The sequence below is a fragment of the Pholis gunnellus genome (assembly GCF_910591455.1).
Source record: "Pholis gunnellus genome assembly, chromosome: 7".
NCBI classification, from domain to species: domain Eukaryota; kingdom Metazoa; phylum Chordata; class Actinopteri; order Perciformes; family Pholidae; genus Pholis; species Pholis gunnellus.
The window spans coordinates 22,142,961-22,168,193 of NC_136533.1; the positions used below are offsets into that span (position 1 = coordinate 22,142,961).

The 25,233-nt window shown below is 42.8% G+C and overlaps 2 protein-coding genes across 3 annotated transcripts; both read right to left on the reverse strand.

Moving 5' to 3' along the window:
- Positions 1-17,457, reverse strand: syt19 (synaptotagmin XIX). 2 transcript variants are annotated; one of them, XM_079163161.1, is made up of 10 exons: positions 17,327-17,457; positions 15,298-15,532; positions 15,114-15,187; positions 13,838-13,957; positions 12,833-13,018; positions 12,566-12,715; positions 12,284-12,403; positions 869-964; positions 246-377; positions 1-101 (listed from the first exon to the last, which is right to left on the reverse strand). In XM_079163161.1, the coding sequence occupies exons 2-10, from the start codon at positions 15,485-15,487 to the stop codon at positions 81-83; spliced, it is 1,089 nt and encodes a 362-aa protein (XP_079019287.1). In that variant the 5' UTR covers positions 15,488-15,532; positions 17,327-17,457; the 3' UTR covers positions 1-80. The 2 variants fall into 2 exon arrangements, with proteins under 2 accessions (XP_079019287.1, XP_079019286.1); XM_079163160.1 differs by lacking the exons at positions 1-101; positions 246-377; positions 869-964 and adding exons at positions 5,372-6,070; positions 6,165-6,276.
- An 860-nt stretch (positions 17,458-18,317) lies between these two features.
- On the reverse strand, positions 18,318-21,728 carry LOC306698283 (C-signal). The gene is made up of 6 exons (XM_079162528.1): positions 21,519-21,728; positions 21,226-21,277; positions 20,609-20,796; positions 19,631-19,804; positions 19,229-19,339; positions 18,318-19,147 (listed from the first exon to the last, which is right to left on the reverse strand). Exons 1-6 carry the CDS (start codon positions 21,669-21,671, stop codon positions 19,034-19,036), a joined length of 792 nt encoding a protein of 263 aa, XP_079018654.1. The 5' UTR covers positions 21,672-21,728; the 3' UTR covers positions 18,318-19,033.
- Positions 21,729-25,233: the final 3,505 nt, after the last annotated feature.

Here is a 25,233-nt window from a genome sequence, read left to right on the forward strand (position 1 = left end):
TCAAGATCAAAAATGATTTTATTGTGGTGTATTTCACATCATATTTTATGATTAGAAAGAAAAACCTCCGCCGAAGCGCTTTATTCAGCTACCTCTTTTCCCTGTGAAAACAGAAAACAATTATTACATAAAGTGCATATGCGCCTATACACATACTTTTTCAGTCATGACTGATTTACGTGATTTACATTGAAATAGTTGGAATTTATTTCAATTACATTTTCATCAAGCTGAATGTTAGTTACCTTGCCAGAGTCACGGCTTTTTGCTCTCAGCTTGTTGACCTGGGACTCTGCAATGTCAGCACGCTCCTCAGCCTCCTCCAGCTCATGCTGGACCTTCCTGCACTTGGACAGATGAGAATTGGCCTGCTCCTCCTGGAAAATAAGAGACACAGTTTAAAAGGTATGGAACACTTTTTAAATTTTAATGTATGACGGAAACATTTTTCATGATTGTGTACAATATGAATATGACATAACTGTTTACTTTGACAAAATCAAATGAATTGTTTATAACTATATAGCTATGGTGCTTGATAGCTGATTGTTTTTTTCCCCGATTATTCTTGTCAACATAATTAAATATAATGTTACAGTGTATAATATGTATTTGCTTATTACGATGTCACTTTTGCTTAATATTGCCTTTGAATATCAGTTTGAGTTTTTCTAAATTATATGTATATGAAACCGATTCTCCAACTTCTCCAGCACTTATTTTAGTATCAGACGCCTTAAATTTGGTAGATGATATAATACGAAAGAATGAAAATGAATATGAAAATGAATGCTTTTGCTGTACTTTTACTTTTATGTACTTTATTTTAAGAAATTGTCAGTATTGAAAATAAATATGTTATCCTTACCGCTTCCTCAGCCTGCCTCTTGTAGGCCTTCACCTTGAGTTGCAACTTGTCAACCAGATCCTGCAGCCTGGAGTCATTTTTCTTGTCCTTTTCAGTCTGTAATAGACAATGTATGTGTGTATTCATCTCCTGGTGAAACAACTGCACTTCTGGCTCACTTGGAACATTATAAGTATTGTATTCTTGCTTTTACTAGTCATCGTTATAGGTGTACTTAGTCTGTCTTCAGTTGTGAGAGCTGTGTGAGTTTCTGCTGTCTGACGAGGTGTGATTGAGTCTGAGCAGCTGAATAGCTTTGTTGATTGCAAGGGGAGGAGCCTATACTCCTGGCAGACAATGAGCAATCAGTAGATTGCTCTCCTTAACCACTGCTGGTGGTTGGAAGCGTCAGGCAAACGAAGGCTAGGGCGAACAAAAGCAACAGGGCGACTTTTTCAAGCCCGACATCGTCAAGCTAAGACTTCTCGAGCATGTGCTTAGGGAGTTTCTATTTGTCTACCATGTGTTTGCATCCGATTTCTGTCCTCTCCTCTACTCGGTGGTCACGTAGACATTGGGTCACTCCCAGGTGCCGTGAATCCACTAACCTCGTCTATCCTACTCTCTCAGCTCATGGCGAGCAAATGGTGGCGGGGGGGACTATGGAATTGCCAGTCGGCAGTGCCAAAAGCTGAGTTCATCTCGGGCTACGCTTCCTTGCTCTCCCTCAACTTTCTTGCTCTAACTGAGACCTGGATCACACCAGAAAACACCACCACACCTGCAGCTTTTTTAGATGTGTACTCTTTCTCTCACACTCCCAGAGCTGCGAGGTGGTGGTACTGGCCTGCTAATTTCCCCAGAATGGAAATACTCTCCTGTCTCTGTTCCACAGTTCTCCCCATCCTCTTTTGAATTTCATGCTGTTACTGAAATTGTACTGTTACCTACTCCCTCTCCCTCTCCTCTCCCCCCTTACGTCCGCCACCTACCCACATGGTTTCTACCCGTAGTCATCTTCGATCCCTCTCTCCCGCTGATCTTTCCTCTTCTGTTACCTCTGCTCTCCCTGACCCTGAATCCTTCTCTCTCCTATCCCCTGATACTGCCACTAATCTTCTTCTTTGGACAACCTCTGTCCCTTCACCTCCAGGCCTGCATGGCCAACTCCACCTGCCCCATGGCTGTCGGACTCGGTGCGCACTGATAGACGGAGCCTAAGAGAGGCGTAATTGGAGAAAATGCAAACTCCCGGAAGACCTTCTTAACTTCCAATCTCTTCTTTCCACTTTCTCCTCCTCTCTATCTACTTAAAGCTAAAGCTGCTTTCTTCCGCTCTAAAATCCTAACCTCTGCTTCCAATCCTAAAAAAAACTCTTTGAAACTTTCTCTTCACTCCTCCAACCACCACCCCCTCCTCCTACTTCCCCCCTTCGCCCTGACAATTTCCCCAACTTCTTTGACAAGAAGGTAAACGATATCAGATCCTCCTTCTCTCAGCCTCCCTGTCCACCCTCTCCCTCACTACCCTGTTCAGCCCTTCCCCCACAGCTCTCCCTCCCCTCTCCATCCCCCATCTTGCTCCCCTCTCCATCCCCCATCTTACGCTATCTTGCTCCCCTCTCCCCTAACGAGGTCCTCAAACTTGTTACATCTATCTCCAACAGAACAGCCTCTTGGACCCCCACCAGTCCGGGTTCAAAGTGGGTCACTCGACTGAGACAGCCCTCCTTGCGGTGACGGAGTCGCTTCACGCCGCGAGAGCTAACGCTCCCTCCTCTGTCCTGATTCTCCTGGACCTGTCTGCAGCATTTGACACAGATCCTCCTCTCCACCCTTGAGGGGATAGGCGTCTCAGGCTCTGCACTCTCCCTGTTTGCATCCTACCTGACAGATCGATCCTACCAGGTGACATGGAGGGGGGCCGTGTTGGAACCACGCTTGCTGACTACGGGGGTTCCACAAGATTCAGTCCTGGGCCCCCTTCTCTTCTCGCTCTACACAACATCTCTGGGTTCTGTTATCACATGACTTCTACCATTGTTATGCCGATAGAGGAGCTGATTTGGCCAGACCAAGAGAACCTGCAAAGACTTGAAGTTGAGAACAAGCAGATAGTTGCAGACCAAGAAGCAGCTGCATTAACTTGCCGTCTTCAAGGAGAAAGGGAAGAGACTGAGCGTAGGATAGAAAAGGAGAGACAAGAAGCTACTCTCTTAAGGAAACAGCAAGAAGAAAATACTGCAAGAAAAAAGTCTGAAGAGGACTTGAAAAGAGAGCTTGTGCGTTTGGAAGAGCTAAAAAGACTGAATGCAGCTAGAGCAAGGCTTCACGTCTATGATGAAGAGGACTTCTATCCAGACCAAAGGCTTACACCACATAACTCTGAGCTGCCTCCGCATGAGAAAGCAAGTAATCAGGTGAACCCTGTGTATCAGTACCCACAACCACTAACAGATGTGGCTCCAAGAGGTGTGCTTCAAAACGACATTGTCACGGGGCATGGTGGAGGACTCAAGCGCAGACCAGGCAGAGTAGCGTGTAGAAGTAGTTTTAATGAACAATTCAAAACCAACAGCAGACTTACAGGCACAATGGAGCATCCACGGAAGAGACAAGGGAAGAGGGGAGGAAATCCAGCAGGACAGGAAACAGGGCAGGCAGACAGGGAAACCAGTAACAGGACAAGCCGAACGGGCGGGTAGACATTGCAAGAATCTGGCAAGGAGTGACTGATGGGCAAGAGCTTATGAAGAGGGAAGAACAGGTGAGAAGAGTTGTGCTGATGAGGGGGAAGTGCTTGATTACTAATCAGCGGCAGGTGAAGGGAATTAGGCTGAGGGAGTGACTGACAGGTAGAGTGGGGTAACACAGACACCCAGAACACAGAGGCAAAGCCTAATCGTGACAGACATGGGAGAGCTTGTGAAAGTACTGGCTGAGGCTATATCAACAAATAGGCTGCCCATTCCAGAGCCTATGATCTTCAGTGGGGATCCACTCAAGTTTAATCATTGGAAGTCTTCCTTCCAGACACTAATTGAGAGGAAAAACATTCCAACGTCAGAGAAAATCTTCTTCCTTCAGAAGTATGTGGGAGGAGCAGCTAAAGAGGCCATAGAAGGTCATTTTCTGATTGATTCAGAAGATTCATATCACACAGCATGGGACCTGCTCAACGAACGGTATAGCGAGCCTTTCGTAATTGCCAAAGCCTTCCAAGACAAATTACATGCTTGGCCAAAGATAGCCTCCAGGGAGAGTGCTGAGTTAAGCGAATTTGTGGACTATTTACGTAGTTGTGAATCTGCTATTGCTAACATTCCTATCAATGGAAGCTAGTATTGTTTGCAACCCTATAACATCTTACAATGCATTACGACAAAGTGAACCTGATAAAGCAAAGTTCAAGAACCAAACCACAGTGGCCTTCAAGAACCAACCTGTAGGTGCAAGAATTTTGGACACAGTGTTCACAAGTGTCGCAAACTCATTGAAAGACCAGTCGCTGACCGTGTCAAGTTTATTCTGAGTGAGAGACTGTGCTTTGGATGTTTGGGTCCTGGCCATCAGTCAAGACCAGTCTATCTTGATAGACCTGTACAAAAGATAGTTGTACTGCTTGAAGCAGAATAGATTTGATAGCTATTTTGTGAGGTGAAATCCCAAAAGAATTGTGTTTTGGTAGGAGTTTAACTGCCATAAAGTTATTTATGTCATTGTTTAGTATGTTTGTTTCCATGTTGTTATTTGTATGGTTTGTTTTTAATGCGAATGGGTTTTTTGTTTTGTATAAAAGAGGGGGAACTATTGTTGCGTGCTGTGTTGTACTGGGACGTGTTTGACCGTGGCACAGTGACAGCAGGAAGGCGCGAAGCACCATAAGTCAGTTAGTGTTAAAGTAAATGAAGTCAAAGTGTTAAGTAAAGTAAACTAAGTTAACCAAGTTTTTCGGTTCAAGTTAAAGTGATCATCTTTGATCGTGTTTCAAGTGGACTCATTTCCCTCTTGGTTGTGTGCAGCCAGTGAGGTACGTTATTCATGTTCATTCGCCATTGCGCATATTCGCGCGCAAACTGTGTTTTTATGTAATGTTAACATCTGATTGTTTTGTATGTCTAAATGTAATTTAAACAGTTCGACAGTGGAGGGAGAAGTTGGAGGAGGAATAAATCCATCAGTAGAAAGAACTAAAGGTGTTGTGTATTTCCTGGAGGGAGCCTCAAACTAAAACTCCTAACATGAGGTAATAATGTGTATAACTGTGTGTTTGTGAGCATGGTGATCCTGAAAAAGAGGATGATATTAGAATTGCTCACTATGTCAATGAATATTGTGTTTTGTTTTGTTTCAATCCACAGTGAGGAGACTTATCCTTGGTGAGATTGTTGGTTGAAACTAGACATTTTATACTTTCCCTTACAGATAAGCCATTAATTAACACTCTTATTAACAGTGAATTACTATGTTGACTGAACATTCAGAGCAGCAATATAGAGATTTATTAATGCAGAATGACGGGATTTGAAAACAAGCACAAAAGAACTGCAGATATGAAAGATAACAGTTACACAAACAGTTATGCACCGAGTGAGTGCAAAACTAAAGTAATATTCATCAGCGATAAGGAGTGCAAATGTCAGATCTTTAAAGCTCTTCAATATGATGGAGCTGATTTGGAGCTAAAAAGAGCGATTAACAACAAACAAAGGTTTCAGTTAGGCAGTCCCTCCACTACCCTGATTGGAACAGGAAGGTCTTTCTACCGCTGTGGTGTCAGGAGGGAGAGGGGTCCATGTTTGGCCTTACAGCTAAGCAGGTGGGCAGATCCTTCAGGCCGACACACAAGCACTACAGCTTTCAGTCATATACAAGCAGGTGCGGACATCCAAGAAGTGCAGGAGAGTATTGCAAGTCAGATCAGTAGGCCATGCCACTTTGCTATTGGCTGGCGAACGGAGCGCATCATTAAGCTCCAATGCTCATCTTCTGAACTTTTCTCCTTCCCCAAAGTCAACTGTCCAATCAGATGTTTGGGGGATTTCCTAGTCGTGTGAGTCTCATACACAGAAACTGATATTTTACACTGCTCCAGAGGAAACTCTGGCAGGGAGAACATGAGGACCTCGTTGAAGACAGTGACCAGAGAGTGGGCCGCGGTGGAGGTTTTTTGGTACCTCAACTTGTGCTGGTTGCACTGCACACTGATCCTGGCATACAGGGCTGTACAACACACAGAAGGCAAAATCAGGAACTGTACGTGTAAGACAGCTGTATGGTCATGGCTTGATTTTTAATGACGTTGTTTGTTATTTACCTGCATCTGAGCATAATTCAGTGAGGACCGCTCTGACCTTAAGCAGTCCAACCTCAAGCCTCTGAGAGGTGGGAAGGAACTTTAAAGTCAGGAGCACCTCTCCTACAAGATCCTGTCCGGAAAGTGGGAGGAGAAACACTTCAGCACAAATTATGTCTCTATAGGATGTAAAGAAATGTGGTTTCGTTGTAGCAGGACCATAAATAACAGCTACTAATACTACATGAGCACAACAAATTGAAATCATCAAACATCAAATATGGAACTCAAGATTAAACACTAATTGGTACAGTAAGCGTGTAATTCAAAAGATTTCATACAATCTAGAATTTCTTTGATTGAGTGGTGGTATAGTGGGGCAGATAAAAGCAATTTTTATTAAGAATCGTGCAAATTATGATACACGCATGAAATTTGGTGGAGTTGTTCTCCAGAGGTATCTGGTCAAATCTGCCTGATTAGCCATTCAAAAATCCAAGATGGTGGCTATTTTTCAAGATGGCCGCCAATTGGGCCTCCCAAAATTTGTTTTCTTCATAAAACTGTTTGTATTTCCCTGATTTGAATGATCTTGGTGTCTATTCCTATGTTTTTAGATACTCTGGAGCTAAATATGGTACTTGTTTAGCCTTCTGACTACAAATTTTCTAAATGTTGCACAATTTTGATGATTTAAAGAAAAAAAACTTCTAACTTATTGATATTTGTAGCAGTAACCACTGATACATGGGGTGTATGGGTGTGGTGGTAGAAGTAGTACCTTTGTTTCAGCAGTCAGCCACAAGACCAGTGCCAGTAGTATGGACTACTGGCACTGGTCTTCATCACTGGCCCAACTCTCATCTACGGCTCCAAGAATTGCCAATGTACCGTAGCGGCAATGGCCACACCCCGGTAAACCCAGTGATCTCAGTGCAGCCATCTCTATGTGAAGTCCACCAAACATGATTACCAACTTGTCCCCTCCATAATCAGGCCACTTCCATTGGATTTGTTTAGCCAGAGCATACAACGGCTGATCAGCAGTAACAACAGGTGTCTGCCCTGGGTTAAGGAAAGCCACTGTATCACGAACCTTCCCCAGGACATGCTTGATGGTTGCAACTGAGTGAGCCTAGTCTCGCATTAGTGGCATCAGTGCTGAAATGCTAACTTCAAATGGATGGCTCTTGTTCTGCATTGCATGATGGGCTGACCATGTTATGCAGGCAGCATTATCCACATCTTCAGTGAGGTAAACATCTTCCAACCAGGCAAATTCTTGTTTCAAGTGTGACTGGATTTACTCTGGTGCTGGGAGGGAATTGTATGCTGCTGGAGGAAGGTTGGGATTCTGTGTAATGTAAGCTGGGAGGCAGTTGCGGGCCGTGCATTTTATACCTGGGCCTTCTGTGCTGTCCTACTACAGTTGAATTACCTCCTAATAACCTCATTATGACGCATCAATCCAGCAAACCTGCAGCGGATCCACGCATTCCACCACACAAGAGCACGAGCCATTCAAATACTATTCATAAAAACGACACGATAGACAAATGAACAGTAGTAACGTTACTATGTAAAAAAAACTAACGCAGTTTGTGACTTACCGAAACTTAACGAGTTTAATCCCAGTACATCGTTTCAGTTCCAGTAAGAAGTCCTTCTCGATTCATGGAGCCAGTGATGACAGTCGAGCCTCCTCAGTTGTATTTCGCCGGTCTGCTGCGGCAGGTTCGCAGCGGGGCCGGGAGCCCGCCGGCCGGCGCAGACCGCACGCCAAGGCGCCCACCAGGCGGTGCTGGCCGCACGTCGGGATGTGGAGATGTTTCCCTGTGAAAGTGTTCATTGAGTTGTAGATCCACTCGCGTCTCTCCAAAAGTGTTCTCAGGATAGCGTAGCATAGCTCCAAACCCAGCCATAAAATGTGCAACGCTTCTCCGATGCTGTCAGCAAGAAATACCGTTCATACAAATCCTTTTCCTGGCTGAGTCAGGGCTGCCAGCTGTGGCGTTGACTGACCATTTCTTACGATGTCCAGCTTTTCCTGAAATGTCTTTCTTGAGAAAGACGTTGTCAGTAACTCCGCCACTAAATCCGTTTCTCCTCCTTATTCAGCCATTGGGTGCTAAAAAACAAAGCTAGGTAAAAAAATAAATAAACTACACCAACTAAGCTCTGCTGGCAAGTTAAGTTTTGTTTTCCAATAGTCACGTGAGCTGGAGTAATGCTGACGTAGTTGTAGGCCAACAGGCCGCTCTGGCGCGTCTAACAATCTCAAACTAAAGATCTGATTGGTTGAAGTCTATGACAATCAACAATATCCCTAGTCCCCATTCACTTAAACTGCACATGGAGGCACTTGTGAGTCTGCAGGCCTCGGGCCTCACTTCTTACCGAGAGACACAGAGGTGAAATCTGATTGGATAAAAGCTCTACTTAAAACAAGCTGCACTGAAAGCAGAGCAACTGAGGAAGACAGTAGCTGTGCAATGAGAAAATAAGATAATGGGAAAGATATTTTTATAAATTATGATACATGTAGTGTATTTAAGAAAAATGATTAAATTATAAAATAGCTATAACTGTGATTCTGTTTAGGCCAGCAGAGAAGGCTTTGCAGGCCCTGACGGACCGCCACTGCTGGGAGGACATTGGTGAATGCTTCTGGTAACTTTCTTCACCTTTACATCTGACTTCACTTTGGGCACTTCACGTTCTTCACCAGCATTTTCAGTACTTAGGTGTTGGAAAATGGATATACTTGTACCATGGAAGGATGTTTGAGCAGTGGTTGCAGATGGATTGTGGTCGATGTTGTCCACTGCTGCAGTTGTGAATAAGTTCTTTCTCAAGACTGGTGGACAGACAACTCCATCTTCAACATACTGTTCAACAACTGCTTCTCCTAACTGAGCTGAGATCTCGAAGACATACAGGACTGTCTCAGAAAATTAGAATATTGTGATAATCCCCATACGTGTGATTTAGTTTACTGAACCAAGCTGAGTGTTTTTCAAGGCTCAGGAAACCCTTGCAGGTGTTTCGAGTTAATTAGACGATTCAAGTGATTAGTTGAATACCCTACTAGTATACTTTTTCATGATATTCTAATATTTAGAGATAGGATATTTGAGTTTTCTTAAGCTGTAAGCCATAATCAGCAATGTTAAAAGAATAAAAGGCTTGCAATATTTCAGTTGATTTGTAATGAATCCAGAATGCATGACATTTTTGTTTTTTTAATTGCATTACACAAAATAAAGAACTTTATCACAATATTCTAATTTTCTGAGACAGTCCTGTATATCATATGAGATACTCAGGCCATTCTCATGAAGCATTTCAATAAGCTTCCTCTTTCTGGTTTTTGCAAACACAGACATGCCAACATAGATGGCAAAAGATGTCTCACGGTCCTTGGAATGCCTGTGCACTTCTGCTTCTTCTTTATACTTTGAAAAGCAGTTGAACTGCAGGAGCTGCAATATAGCAAGGTCTGACTTTGATGCTCCATGTTTGAGTTGGGACTTGATGTCTGCATCATGTTCTATCATGCATTCAAACTGGAGAAGAGATGGTGGCACAGGTTGTTCCAGGTCTACATTGTGAAATGTGCTGCTGAAATTGGACTTGTGATGAAGCATGTCCTGTCTGATCATTGCAGCAGCTTTTGCCAGGTGAATTGCATCACCATACTTGGATGCTTGCGCAAGGATGGAGCCAACATCTTTCTCAAAAGCCAGCAAGATGTCTCGTCCTTTATGATGAGCTTGCAGCTGAGGGATATGCAAAAGCAGCTGGTCTTTCAGTCGAGTAGCATGAACATCTGGCAATTCAACACCAAGCTGCTCCACTCTCTGCTTGTAGAGTTTGTACAGATCAGCAAGTCTGAAAATAGGTGGATCTGTGCCTTCACCAGCAGCTTTTACTTCATTGATGTAAGTGACCAATTCTGAGAAAGCTATTGGATATGCGTTCTTCCAGTGCTCCTGTGCTCTTTCGCCTTCATATAGTCTCGCTCTGTTATACAGAGCCACCAAACAAGCGGGGTGATGCTTTAGTTCTTCTGCTATGACATCTCCACTGCTAAGTTTGGCAAGGAGTTTCCCATCACTGAGTGTTCTTGCACATTCATTTATCTTTTCATTGACTTTCATTGTCATTGCTTCTCTTAACTCACCTCCTTTGTGCTCACATAGAAAACACTCAAGCGTTTGTGGACATGTCTCTTGAGCCTTCTGTGGAATCTGGCTTCTAGCACCATCATCACTACTTGATGCTGGGGTGGATCTTTTCTTGGCTCGGTCTAACTTTGTGTTGTTGGACAACAGCCTGCAGCTCTCATGATATTGTGCTCTGTTTTGTCTCAAAGAGTCCTCCATGCGACAACCATTATCAAGTCTTGTAGGGTCGAATTTGATGGGCAGTGCATTGAGTGAGTGAAACTGGGGAATATTCCATGCCAAATTCACATAGTCACCATCTCCTCTTTTGGTAGGATTGGCCTGGGGGGACTGAAGGTCTTCCTTCTTGTCCTGCTGACATAGGCAAGACTTGCTCCAGTTGGTGGTCCGTGACTTACTATTAGAGATTGCATCCATGGCAAGTCTGATATTCAGGGTCAAAGGTTGATCCTTTTACCACCCTGTAATGTATAGTGGGCACTTTCCTGTATGGGATGCAACTAACTAACGTGCATTTGCCCGACACTTAGTCCAATCGTTCATCTGGTGTCATAAGTCCTGTGCGATCTGTACACCATCCAGATAACTATAACCCCTGTTATCCTTGGCTCGGCTGTTCCATGCTGGCACATCCTGTCAATTCAGGTGCGGCTGCCTAACTGATCTAGGGGTAGGTTAGGCAGCATTTGTGGTTCCTAGGTTGTAATAGAAGCTGGTATGAAATTCCAACCTAGCTGACACCAAACCCCATGCTGAGTTTTACAGCAGTGATGTCACCAAGGTGCCTTGGTAGTGCCCAACAATCACTCTGCTAAGTACAAATACTTGGCTGCTTGATGACAAACTAGACGTGTTGATTAGAGGACTTTTAAGTTGTCTTTCTCCTTTTAGTAGATCTCTTTGATCACTTCCATAATGAGAAGATGTCCTCCATCACACACAGACCTTCTGTGTGCTATCCTCATCTAGTTTAGCCCGCGAGCCAACGTGGTTTACCAAGGTGTGGCCATTGCCGCTACGGTACATTGGCAATTCTTGGAGCCATAAATGAGAGTTGGGCCAGTGATTAAGACCAGTGCCAGTAGTCTATCCAAGGGATGTGGCTGACTGCTGAAACAAAGGTACTACTTCTACCACCACACCCATACACCCCATGTATCAGTGGTTACTGCTACCAATTTCAATAACTTAGAAGTTTTTTTTCTTTAAATCATTAAAATTGTGCAAAACTTTGGAAATGTTGAGTCATAAAGCTAAAAAAGTACCATATTTAGCTCCAGAGTACCTAAAAACATAGGAATAGAAACCAAGATCATTCAAATTGCGGAAATACAAACAGTTTTATAAAGAAAACTAATTTCGGCAGGCCCAATTGGCGGCCATCTTGGAAAATAGCCGCCATCTTGGATTTTTGAATGGCCAATCGGGCAGATTTGACCAGATACCTCTGGAGAACAACAAGGAAATAGAAGTAAATAGTGTTGACACATTATAAATAAAGATCTTTTCAATCAGAAATGTAGAAAAATAAATAATAATAATAATAATAATAATAATGAGGCAACATGTTTCAGAAATTAAACACAATTGTAAATAATTAAACCAAACTCAATCCCAAATAAAAAATATTTTTGCACATCGATTAGGTTTACAAGTGATTAACATAACATAATAATAATTCACTTTTCCAATGTGTACTTTTTCTACTCCAAGGACCAGGTTGTCTTCCTTATATTAACTCTGCAAATGCTCTGTCACTTATTTCATTAATGTTCACAATTAGACAAGAATGCTACACCGTCACATGTTCAGTGATTTCTTTCCCTTTAAGCGTTCAATATTTAAAATAGTAAAAATGTAATTCTTTAATTTACCTCAACTGAAAGATGAGAAAAAAAACCTTCCTATTGGAGCACATGCGTGTGTGTTTGCATACATGATGTCTTACTGTACCTTCTGGGGTGTCTTCAGATCTTCTTGTAGCTCCAGAGGGTAGGAGATGTTGAGCTGTCCTAGAGGAACCCTCACCTCTCCCAACACTGTGTGTCTGGAGAATTTATCAAAGTGCCTCACCTGAGATGCACACAGACACATGGCAGACAGACAAGTTTACTTACAGAATCACACACAAAAACATTCCTTTTTCTCTACTCAGAGCTTATTTCAACTGACAAAACCATTTCCAATGATTTGAGAGATACTGAGGGTGAGAGATGGGTTAGTGTACTGCAGTACCTCCATCCTGAGGTTGATGTGATTAAGCTTCTTGTCCTCTTGCATGATGCAGCTGAACTGGTCTCCAAATAAAGGGTTACAGCTGCCTTTCACAATGCGAGTCCGCCACTCCTGCAGCACCGTCCACAAGACGGGTGCACTCCCTTCGCCCTAAGAGGGTCACAGCAGTAATCCACAACAGCTTTCCACAGTACAGAGACACTACCTGCTGTAGTTTCTGTGCCCAGCAATTCATTTAATGAAGTCACTTGTTGAAGACAAAATTACCTCTTCGTCCGTACAGTCGTCCACTTCCACTCCCTCTGAACCCGCCCACATGAGTCTCAGCTTAACAAATGGCTGGAGGCTGCACGTCCGGCTGGGCCCCAGAAGCCCCTCCACCTGCAGGACGGTGACCACCAGCTGGGACTGCAGTTGGTCATAATAGATGGAAAAACGGAGCGATCCGTCGACCTGGTTATAGGAAAGACACACATGTAACCTAACGCTGCTGTTGATGTTGCTCGGTGCCAGCAGCCAGACGATGGAGAACTAAAGAGCTCAGTATTTATGTGTTTCTGTGTGGAACCTGTGAAAACAAATTTCCGTCAGCGACAATAAAGACAATCGATATATCTACCCCCTGACTGCTCCTGTAGCGCCACCATGAGGTCGACATTTTTGGTTTTGAGTAAAATATCTTGACAACTATTGGGTAGATTGCAGTGCAATTTGCTATAAATATTCATGGTCTCTTAAGAAAGACTTTGGTATAATCCCCTTACATTTCCTCTAGCGCCATCGTACAAGATTTAGACTTTCTGACCAAATACTAATACAACTGATGACATTCCCATCAGCCTCAGGTTTACTTTTTTGTTTGGTACTAATCAGTAAATTAAATAAAAGTATGACCTCACAGAGCTCCTAGCTCTTAATAGAAAAAAACACATCACCAATACAGTGTGATGGTTCAAGATAGTGTGCTATTTATCAGACGTGATAGTCTGATGAAAATCCTGTGGCACAGTATACGTCCAAAGACTACATGAGCCTCCCTTAAAACACAATGAGTAGGAAACAGGTCTCACACATCTTCTTCCACTTAGGATGGACATAAGCGTTTTAACGTATGACACCTTCTATTATAGTAAAAACAAACATTTGAAACAGAGCCTTGAATAGTTTTTGAAGACAAAAAGTGCCCACGCCTTTTGATGGAGAATAAACAGACTAGCAAAACATTGTTGATTGATTGTCACGTGACGACAGGGTTATACAGTAACGTGCTACCTTTTTAATGTTGGCCTGCTCCCCTGTGTCTCCGTCCGCCTGGCTGGATCCCGAGGAGGGAGACGAGGCCAGAGACAGACAGCGACTCAGTCTGCGGACCTCTGTGCCAAAATTCTCCATCTGGGGAGCATGCATGACATCCGCGTGTTGTTAACTAAAGCACCTCCAGCTTTTATTTGACTTGTGACAAGCCTCAACTCTCCTTTGTTTGAAGAAGTTCATCTTTATTTACATAGACAATGTAGCCAATTTAGAACATCTCCACAGAAAAAAACAACAGAAACGCCCAACAACATAATGTAATCTTTTACAATCGCCATTAAACAGTATAGATAAATCCAAAATTTGAGGAACTTTTAATGTTAAAAGGTCATTAACGCTTCGTCAAAGAGGAGCTCGTGGTGTTTTGTTAGGCTTTGGTTTGTGGTTGTACTATGGGAAAAGTGCTCCAGCCCTAAACCTCACCCTGAAGGAAGTGTAGTCCTTGTGCCAGTTTTTCATCCAACTCTTTTTTTCCCCAAAAGTCCAACATTAACCCTGTTCCAACCATAGACTGTATATAAAAACGCAGTAAAAAACAAAACAAATGTACGTGCAGCAGGACCTTTACCAACACGAGTCAGGTGATAGGAAGGAAACAGTAGACTATCCAAATAAAATGTGACAGAGGTATGAAACACAGCTCACATGTAGATCAACACTGATTCCTCTCGTTGATATAATAATAGTGCAGCTAAACACATCAATGTCAGGATAGAAATCTAGAGTAAAGACTTCCTGCAGTCTGGGCAAGAGGCTAAGTTACCTTTTTTTCACCATGAACTAGTAATATGTCAAAAATAGTCAAAAATGCCTTGGTGCATGGTGTTTTCAGTTCTGTTGTGCTTATTCCAGACTCAAAATTCACTTAGTCTTGAATTGGCAGATTACACCCTGAGTATATCTACATTTTCCAGGAAGAGTTCCTTGATTTTGTGGGTTTTTTTGTGTCAAGCCTGAAATATCCTGCATTTCTCTCAACGCTCTTCCATAGAACTTCTCTCTACAAGAGCATGTGAATGGTATTGTTTTATCTGTATGTGTTTACGAGTAAGGGCGCTGGAAGAAAAAGATAGGAAGTAGGGAGAGGAGTCATGACTTGTGTTGTACACTATAGGGGGCGGCTTTGAACTCTGGGCCACCTGATACAACAGGGTGGCCACATATGACAGATGACATTACGGTTATAAAAAAAAATCTGTTTCCATCCACACCCTTTGAATCCATTTTCTCTTACCCTAGTACTTGGAGCTCCTGAGTAGTTTCCAACTGTTCTCGACTTTTCGACCAAATACAGTGGATCACGGTTCACTACGATAAAAATAAGACAAGAATGCATTTGGTAATTACTTTCTTGGTCAGACGCCCGGCATCGGCAGTATGTGCTGTAGACGTCTGGCACTGTCACCTGATCTACTCACCAGCATCTTGCCGCGGGATTGTAGTGTGTGTCTCTGTGCAGCATCTGAAGGTCTGCCATGCCAAGATGCCCAGCGCCAGCAGAAAAAGAGCAACCGAGATGCCCAGGATGCAGTACTTGGCCGTATCCGAGAACGGCATTCTCAGCTCTCCTGCAGTTGACAGCAGCCACTCGGGGGCCGGATAGTCCATCAGCCTAACCCTGACTCTCCAGCTCCATGTGGCCAAAGTGTACCTCTGCAACACAATAAAGACACTATAATGTAGATTACAGAACTCTGTGACCACCGAATGGGCCCGTTGGCAGCCATATTGGAGGTTCATCCATTGGAGCATTACCAATATCAACAATAGAGGATTCCTGTTGGATTTCATCACTTCAAGTAGCAGAAGTGAATGGCAACTACAGTATTCACACTCGCTAGCTGTCACATGTCGACATTATGTAATAACTTTGCATACAGCCCTGATACAGGACAGTCACACAAAGTCCAGCAGGACTTGTGACGCGATGTCAGAACAAATGTGGAATGTTTATGCGACCAACATAAAATGATATTTATGAAAAACAAAATGAGTTTCTCTGACGTGACGACTTGCTGCTTTGCTGGTTTTTCATACCCGTAAAATGAATATCTTTGGGTGTCAGACTGAACAGCAAATAATTCAAAAATGTAAACTTGGGCTCTGTGAAAGATACCATATTCTGACTTTTTTTTGTGACAAATCAATTAACTTCATTATTAAAAATAATCTGTCAAAATTGTCCATGAAAATAATTAGTTGCAGCCCTTATAGGATTGTGTTCCTATTCATTTATGACCCCATGTGAACTGTTTTCAGTTGCCAGGATATAAGAGTAATGAAGCTCTAGCGTAATTTGAGACAGGAACACTCGTAGGCCTCTCTCTCTCTCTCTCATACCGCTCCCTCACTAGCAGCACATATTCTATTCCGGGTGTCACTGTGAGAGGCGTCATAGACTCTATCAGCTGTTTAACAGCTGGGCGTCCCCAGCCAACAGCGCAGCGTCACTCCCTCTTCCTTAGCCTATCAGCTTGCTGCTGTCGCCTTTTAAATGCGCTGTATCCCCGCCTCCAGCGTCCTGCTCCTGTTTCATGCGACCCTCCTCCTCCTCCCCGGCGCCATCCGTCTTCACATCTCCATCCACCACCACCACCACCAGTGTCTAGACTCCTCGGGGGGGGGGGGGATGTATATAATGTTGCCGCTCAGTGCAATCTCAGCGCGATCACAAATCTCCTTCTCGAGTTCAAGCGCCAAATCATTTCTGTGTAACTCATGAACGCATCATCCGCATTATAAATGTTAACTACTAATCATTCACTTGTCTCTCCTGATTGAAATATAGATGGAAAGAAAAAAAACATCTAGAAGATTTGGTTTGGACAAAGACAGCATGGCACACTTGAAAAAGTCAAAGTGATCACAGCCAAAGTCTTGAATATGTTGGTAAATCATTTAACGTCATAGTAGGAAAAGCACAGGTGTAAATAATCAAATGAATGATGAGTGAATGCCATTTAGCTGCTTCAGTTTCAGGTTCCTGGTACTGGTCGTGCTGCGTTTCCCTTTCGAACTGTGATGGTCACTGGGACACTTGAATACAAGAGCTTTCTTTAATGCTGTTATTAAAAACTTCAGTTTGAGGTCAGCCAGTAAGTAGATCAACTTGTCTAGATGTCAATTTAGGGCCTTGGCACTTAAATTGTTTAAATAATAGTTTGACTTTAGTAGTCGGGTTATTCTTCGAGGTAAATAAAACTGGTACAAAGGTGGCGTGGTCAGAGAGAGACATGGGTATCTGCTATCAGAAACGGTTTATTCAAATAGCACTTGTCCTGCTCACACTGCACGCAAAAACACCACCAACGTTGCAGGGAAAACCCTACAAAGTTGTAAGTAGTATTCATACAAAAGGAGGTTGACATAACACAACAATTCAGCTACAATGAGCTCAGAACTTTAAAAAAAAACAAAAAAACATCAAGGACACACAAACACATTTACCTGTAGCAAGTAATGAAAAGTTCATTTTTTTCCTTCAGGAATGCAGAGCTCTTCAAATTTCATGAACATAAAATAACTCGCGAGCAAGAGAACTCCACAGCAGCACCTTAACACATGACTGTTCCTCCCGGTTCTGGCGCTCTATACGCACTCCCTGTCTCCTCTGGCTCTCTACACACACAGCACATGACTTCCTGCACAGCAGTCTGGGCAAACTGGTTTGATTAGATTTGAATGACATTTCAGGGAGCTTGGCAGGCCCTTATCTTCAGCTCTGTTCCTCTTGAAGATCCTTCTGCGGGCCTTACTTACCAAATGATGAGGTCAGACACGCACCTGCGGCCAGGTAGCCCGAGAACTGCCACTGAATGCTGCCTAAGCCGTCGTGTTCCTCCACTATATACCATGGTCAACATTTATATTGCACTTTTACATAATGATCTTACCCAATAAGTTCAACTCATTCGAGGATTGGTACATTCCATATGCTCATTTTTTTTAAGTTTGTGCGTTCAACTTAAAAGCGCTCTGCTTTATCGTGCACGGTACCCAAACCAGCAGCGGCCACAGGTGCTGTAAACGGACGATGATAAAGACACGCTCAACGCTCTGACAATTGCACAGCGTAAGTGCCACTAAGATGGTATCATGAGGTCAAATGACATTTACCCTTTCATTGTTGTCGTTATCGCGCAGACTCACCTATTATTTTGCAGGACTGCCTGCTTAAAGAGAGACGCACAATGGGAAACAGGAACTGTACCAAAAGACTGTCTGTTTAATAAAAAGAACAATATGTCAGTCACCCCGCTGGAACACCGAGGTATTATGAGTAGCCCAAACTTACCGCTTCAAGAATGAGGAAGAAAAACATTTTGACTAAACTTCCTTGTTTGACTTCAATCCTACAAGGAAGAATGTCCCTGAACACTGACAACTGACTACAAGATCATCTTCTAATCATACAGTTCAGGACAAAAGCAACAACAGGAATGAACCTCTTTTAATGGAAACTCAACCTTTCAACACTGTTTTACAACAATGTGCTAAAAACTCTAAACGGTCAAGATCTCAAACACAGGTCACACATTTCCATATTAACGTATTTGAGCAGTAGCCTGAACTATTGTGGTATCTATACCGTATACAGCACAGAGATAATATATTAGAATGTTGAACTGCAAACTGCCACTGTAGATAATTCACTTCACTTCTCTTACGCACAAATGTAAAGCAGACATTTCATTCAATTCATTGTACTCACTCAAACACTCACGACTGGCTCATCAGTTTACACATTAGAAGTCACTTTAAAATGCTCGTCATTGGAGTTCACTTCTTAGCAGAGGACTCTGTGCCCACAGTTGGACCACAGAGAAGAGAATCTGTAAAGACAGAGTATCACCAGAGTTTGTTTCATCTCTGAAACTTCTGAGGAAGAGAGAACTTTACAGCACGTCCCCCCTCCCCCTCCCAAACACACACACACACACACAGTTGAGATAACTTGTTTTTGGAGCATGTTAGAGGTATGTTGGGCTGAACTGGCCTAACAGTATACTGCGTGTACAGTATGGACCCTCAAAATATGCACGATTTCTAAAACTCTGTCCTCTCCGAGTCCTTTAACTTTGCAAGTTTAACTAGTTTAAGAGGACGATAACCTGAAGAAATATTAGGATCCGTTAGAAGTGCTCGTAGAAAGAGTCACCACGGCAAAATCTCTCCTGTTAAGTTCAGAAATGACCCGTGATCCTTTTCAGTCAGTCCGCCGATCACAGACAGGAGGGATGAAACGCTCTCCTCTGGACTCAGTGGAGCCTGGAAAGAGACACAAAAAAACGTTATCTTTTAAGGGCCCCCAAAAAGACTGTGATGGAGGTGGACAGAGCAGGCTCTTACCTCAGAGCCCCCCATGTCAGTGCGGACCCAGCCGGGATGTATCGCCATACAGAGAATCCCATCAGGCTCCAGGTCCACAGCCATACCACGACTCACCATGTTCAGGGCGCTCTGAGAAGGGGAAGCAGAAACAAGTTACGATGCAACACAACACCTGAAACCCACTACGGCACAGTTTTGCCCAACAGCACAGACGTTGATCCGTTTGGAGACGGTGGAAGGTGCAGCTGACATCTCATATTCATCCTAAAATCTATGGCTGCAAAATGTTCAAACAGAAGAGTGCTTCTGACTTTCTTTTATTTACCAGGTCAGAAATGAAACACTTGATCTTCCTTATCTGCATTCATTTTTTTTTATATCAATTGCCATCAAGCTATATGTATCCAATGGTAACAATACCTTGGACGCCCTGTAGGGGTACCATTTGATGTTGTTGGCCCCTTCGCCCCAGTTGAGCTCCACAGAGCCCAGCAGAGACGACATGTTAATGACCGCTGCCCTCTGGATGCCCATGCTGCCTGTTCCACCGGCTCCTCCTCTCAACGCAGCTCGTTTCAGCAGAGGATGGAAGGCCTGGCAGGAGCCGAAATAAAAATAAAAAACACATCACAGCTGAAGCTGGAATCAACTCTAGAGATCTAGAGATAAACATTTCACAAATGATTTCACTATCAAATCTTGGGCAAACTCCAGAGCCTTTCCAGTCAGAGTAAAAGACATTTCACACTGTCCAGTCTGTGGGTGAGGAAGACCGCTAGTGCCCTCTGGTGGCAGCACGGCAGCGTGACATATATACACAATGTAGTGTTTGTATGACTTTTTCCTCACCGTTTGTATCAAGAGCCGAATAAAAGAAACACCCGTCAGTATAATGCAAGACAGCTCAAAATCAGTTCAGAAACGGTGTGTGTGTGTGTGTGTGTGTGTGTGTGTGTGTGTGTGTGTGTGTATTAGACTGCAATGGCTTTAGCTAGGTGTACCTAATAAACTGGCAACTGAGTGCACAAGTATCTCAGACCACATTACAGTGTTAATGCAGTGATGACTTACTATTGCAACGATCGAGATGGACTTTAAGATGTTGTCTTTTAGCAGATGCATTTGATCGACACTCTTAATGATACTAATGCTAAAATACCTAGTGATTCAATCCAGAGCCTCGTTCGTTTTTAAATTTTCTTGTTAATGTTGTAAAACTCTGTATGATGCCATCAGGCTTTTACTATAAGTAGTCTGAATCTGTCCCACCTGAATGTGCAGTCAGGAGGACCTACAACGTAGAATTCTCTTACAGATCTAGACCTTTGCAAAGCAGGAAAGCTGGTGAAGTAAGATTCTGGACATGTTTAATGTGAATAAGAGTATAATGACCATTACCTTGGTGATCATTAGAGGAGCCACAGCATTGGTGTGGAAGTTTTCGATCATCATCTCTGCAGTAACGGTTTGAAAGTCGGCCACCACGTTGATGCCCGCATTGTTGATCAGGCAGTTCAGACCCTCTTCCTGTACCAGCTGGCCCACCTCCTCCACAGACTTCTCTATGCTCTCCTGGCTCACTACGTCTGGTGCAGAGAATCATCAACACATCAAATCACTGACAGTTGAATGAAAAGAATGGAGGAGAAAAAGAAAATACGTGCTGAAGATCAATTAATAAGTCATGTTTTCAGTTTCACTTCATATCTCCAGTGTGTACCTGATTTATATAGTTTACACATGCATGAGGCCAACACGTAGTTGTGTTAGAAGATGTTGGTCGGTATACATTTAGGAACTTTTTGGTTTCTTGGTTAATGTCTAAATAATCCCATGAGGGATGACAAGCAGCCATGAATTTAACATGATTCATTCACATCATAAATAAACAGGCCTAGTACTTTAAAGTTAGGGTTGTGTTTAGGTTAGTTGTCCACATACAACACCACCTTTTTTTATATACATTGTATCATTATTTGTTTATGCACACCAACCATGGTTCTTCTCTGCCTTACCCAAAGTGATGATGTGGATGTTGGGATGTTTCTCTGCCAGTTCCTGAAGTTTCTGTAGGTCAAAACAACATCCCGTCATTGTTCATTAATAAACATCCAGTGGGGTTTTTGTGTCGTTTAACCTTATTTCTTTAGCTAGTTGCGTGACTCGTGTGATGTGCCTCCACCCGTCACAGTGGACCCGGACTTCCAGTATAACTAGGTGATTAAACGAGATTGTGCATTACATGCGGGGTGGTGACAGAGTGGTTAGCTTCAAAGCTACTAAGCTATCTGTACGTGCATTTGTTTACTTGCGTGCTCGCGGGGTTCCTGGTCGTGGCAACTATCTTGCCGGGTGAGAAAGCTCCACGCGCCAGGCTGTCGACTATCTGCAGCCCGAGCCCTCGGCTGGCTCCCGTTACCAGCACAGAGCCGCACTTTTTAAAGTTCACTGCACCACTCATTGCTAACGCCACCCGTAACAAACGCTGGTCTGAGTGGACTCCATGTATTATGTATCGCTCGTCACAGGGCTTTGCTAAAAACTACAGCTTCGCGCGACTCCTCCAGTAGGTGGGAGGGTTGCTCCACTTGGCCAAACAGAGCGAGAGTCGCTTTACGAGGTGGACACTTCATTAGAGTTTATCTTCGACAACTGAGTCTTGAAACAGATGGGGACACTGAAATAAAGTTGTTGAAACGCCAGTTTCGTACGATAAGGAGGCGGGAGCTGAACTTAAACCGTCACACAGAGAAGTGGAGAATCTCGATATTCATGTCCTGGACGTGTCTGGCCCAGGGCCGGGTCGGTTCATACTTCCCACAAAGCATTGCGCACAAAAGCCCTCACACAATCCCTAATCTGATTCATTAAAACTCAGTGGACCATTCGTCTATGGTTAGAGCGATTGAATAAAAGCAAATATCTAAACTTGGGTTATATAAACAATACAAATCTATATATAGACACAATTGACAACGGAAATCATGGTGAAGGGGCTTGAAAGAAAAACAGATCTTATAGAGTATGATGCCTGGAACAATATTCACATTGTTTAAATTATGTAATGACATGAAGTAAAGCAAAATTATTATATTTAAATGATGCAATTTCATGAATAAATCTAAATTGGATTACAGCTCTGCCGAATGAGCTACTGCAGGCACATATCAAATCAAATGATTGCATCAGTCTTTTAAATGTTTTTAATTTTTTGGGAAGTTACCTGTTTCCACGTGTTATATTTTGTGCTGATGACATTCATAAAATGGAATATAGGAAACAACCATTTTGTCAGTGGCATAGCTTGCACTGCATTAAGTTACCCATGCAACATGTTGCCTTTAATATGTGACAATGCTTATTAAAGTAGTAAAATCAATAGCTGTTATTTTCACATGGTTTGCAGAATTTGTTTGCTTCCAATTTACATCTTCAAAAGATTACTTGACAAAAGGAAAGGGGCACTTTCCAAGATGCAAATGCGTAATCTAATAAAATAATTTGATTTTCCTGATCCATTCGTTATTCATGATTAGATAGTCTGGCTTTCATTTTTTTGCAAAGGAGAGAGGCATCCGCTGTTTGCTTTTGCTTTCAGTTAGTTTTCAAATATTGAAGCTAAGATTGAGGTGCAGAGATAAGGGTGACAACACAGCTGATGGAGCTTATGCAGTCACAGCACACAGATGGTTTCTCTGGCAGCCTCCTGAGTCCAGATTTTCTTAAAGCTTCTGGTTCTTGGGAGCAGCCGATATCCCTGGTCTGCTTCAGGTCAGTTAATTTGGATTTTGGCTCCTATATGCCTCCATTTGCAGACACATTACTTTGGCACAGAGCACACATTGCAGATGATGGGTTGGTAGTGGGACAATGTGCAGAGCTGGAGGGTGTTAACTGGCTCTCCTGAGCATACACAATAGTGAGGTATTGTCTCTACAGAAAAAAAACAGCAACCAGTTAATGGTTTAGATTAGAGGTGGTCTGTCCAGTAAACAGAGTGGACATACAGAATAGGATGTTTCTAATATTTGGCAGTTTCGCTGCTACTTTAAGCAAAATCACAAAAGCCCGACTCAACAAAATCGCATAATAAGCAGATAGTATAAAATCCGAGTGCACCAGAGTTCATTTAACACTCAGAGCTATATTGACTCTATGGCTGACCAAACAGTTCTCTGAATAAAGTTAGTGAACTCCAAACTTTAACTCCATTGTTCACTTGTGGAACATGACAGAAAAGAAGATGAAGCGACACTTGTAGCAAAGGCACTGGAGTTGAAACCATAGTGGAATGTGTTTGGAGTAGTACAATTACAATTACAATTCAATGTGCAAGTAAATTGACCAACATTTTCTTGGTGGCCGTTTGTCACATCGTTTTCCACGTGTGTCGTTCTGCTTGAACGATAATCGAGAGGCCAAGTGAATTTAGCAGATTAAAGATAGATTTCATGATGTATTACAAGTCCCCTGTGGCTATGTAACATTCAACCAAAAAGCAAAGACTGGTCGAGTCAGTGGTGGTGGATTTTCTGCATCTGGAAAGTATTGATCATTTTATATAGTACTTCCTCTCACTGCATCCCTTAAAGGATCCTCCGTCAAATGTTCTTCCTGAATCATTGGCTTGGTGGTGAGGAATAAACACTTAATGGGCCCCTGGGACTCCTTCAAGATGAAAGGATAAAGCATAATACCATTGACAATCTGCATGCAAACCAAGTAAACGGTATTCATTTCTCCAACTACTTCACTGTTTTGGATTTGACAATCTCACAGAAACACGGACGCCCTGGCTTCCAAGCTAATACAACTATGTCAACTTTAAGTTTATGCTTTCATTTTAGATTTAATTCAGGTTAAGACAGGTGTTTATTTTATTTTTTTTAAGAAATACTTCCACAGTTTCCGTTCTTTTCTTTTTAGAGTAACAATGTATCAAATGACAATGTGAAAACAACGCTTCACAACAAGTTTCAGCTCAACTTTACTGTTTTGGTTCACTCTCAGCGCTCTCATAGCACCGTTCACTCACCAAGTAGCCAAAAGACTCCAAATGAATGATCATGTTGCTCTGTAACTGCTAGATGTGCAAATAAGCAACTGTTAGCTGCCAAATTAGCCCTATCAATTTAAAAGGTGATTCATCAATGTTGTTCCCCACTGCCCCCAAGTGGCTAACATCTGTTATTGCAGGTTTACAGTTTAGCTTTGCATAAAGGCTGGAGGCAGGCAGTGGCACCCGGCCAGGAAATAGTCATAACCCCCCTGCACAACCTCAACTTGTTGTCTGTACTCTTGCACAAGTGCTGGTAGGCTAATTTATTTTACCTTTGAAAGGAGCCATGCCAGCTGTTTCTCCCTTTTTCCAGTCTTTAAGCTAAGCTAATCTAAGCATCCCCAGGCTATAGCTTGATTTAAAAACAGATACATTTGAGTGATGTTGATCTTTTCATCTAATTCCCAGAGAGAATGCTAATCAGGATATTTCCCCAAATGGCAAACATATTTCTTTGAATAATTAGCTTGACTCATCCATGAAAAAATAGATAATTCTGCTTTTTAACCGCAGTGAACTGATGAGTTGTTACATATCATTCAGAACTTTCTTTCAGTAGCAGTCAATCCAGCTGCAGCATGACTTTGCTTTTTGTGTTTCAGTGCTACAGCCGAGGGTGAGTCGAGTTGTCAGTCAGGAGTTACACTGAAGAGCAAGAGTCAGTGTGCGTGCCTTTATTAACTTGTATTTGTTTGTGGGTGTGTGCTTGTATTGCGCTGTGATGTGTGTTCGTCTGTGTGTGCACATGCCCGTGTTCAGTGTGTGTGTGTGTGTGCCCGGTTGTGTGGGATACACATGAATCTAGGTTGTAACATCCATTTTTCAATCACTTATTTAATTCACATGAGCTATATTTAAGGAGACCATAAATAAAATACCAGGGTTCCTTTCATCAATGCATAAATCATGGCCGTTATCCTCTTGCATTCATATTCTCTTCTCTCTTTTTCCCCCTGCACACAGT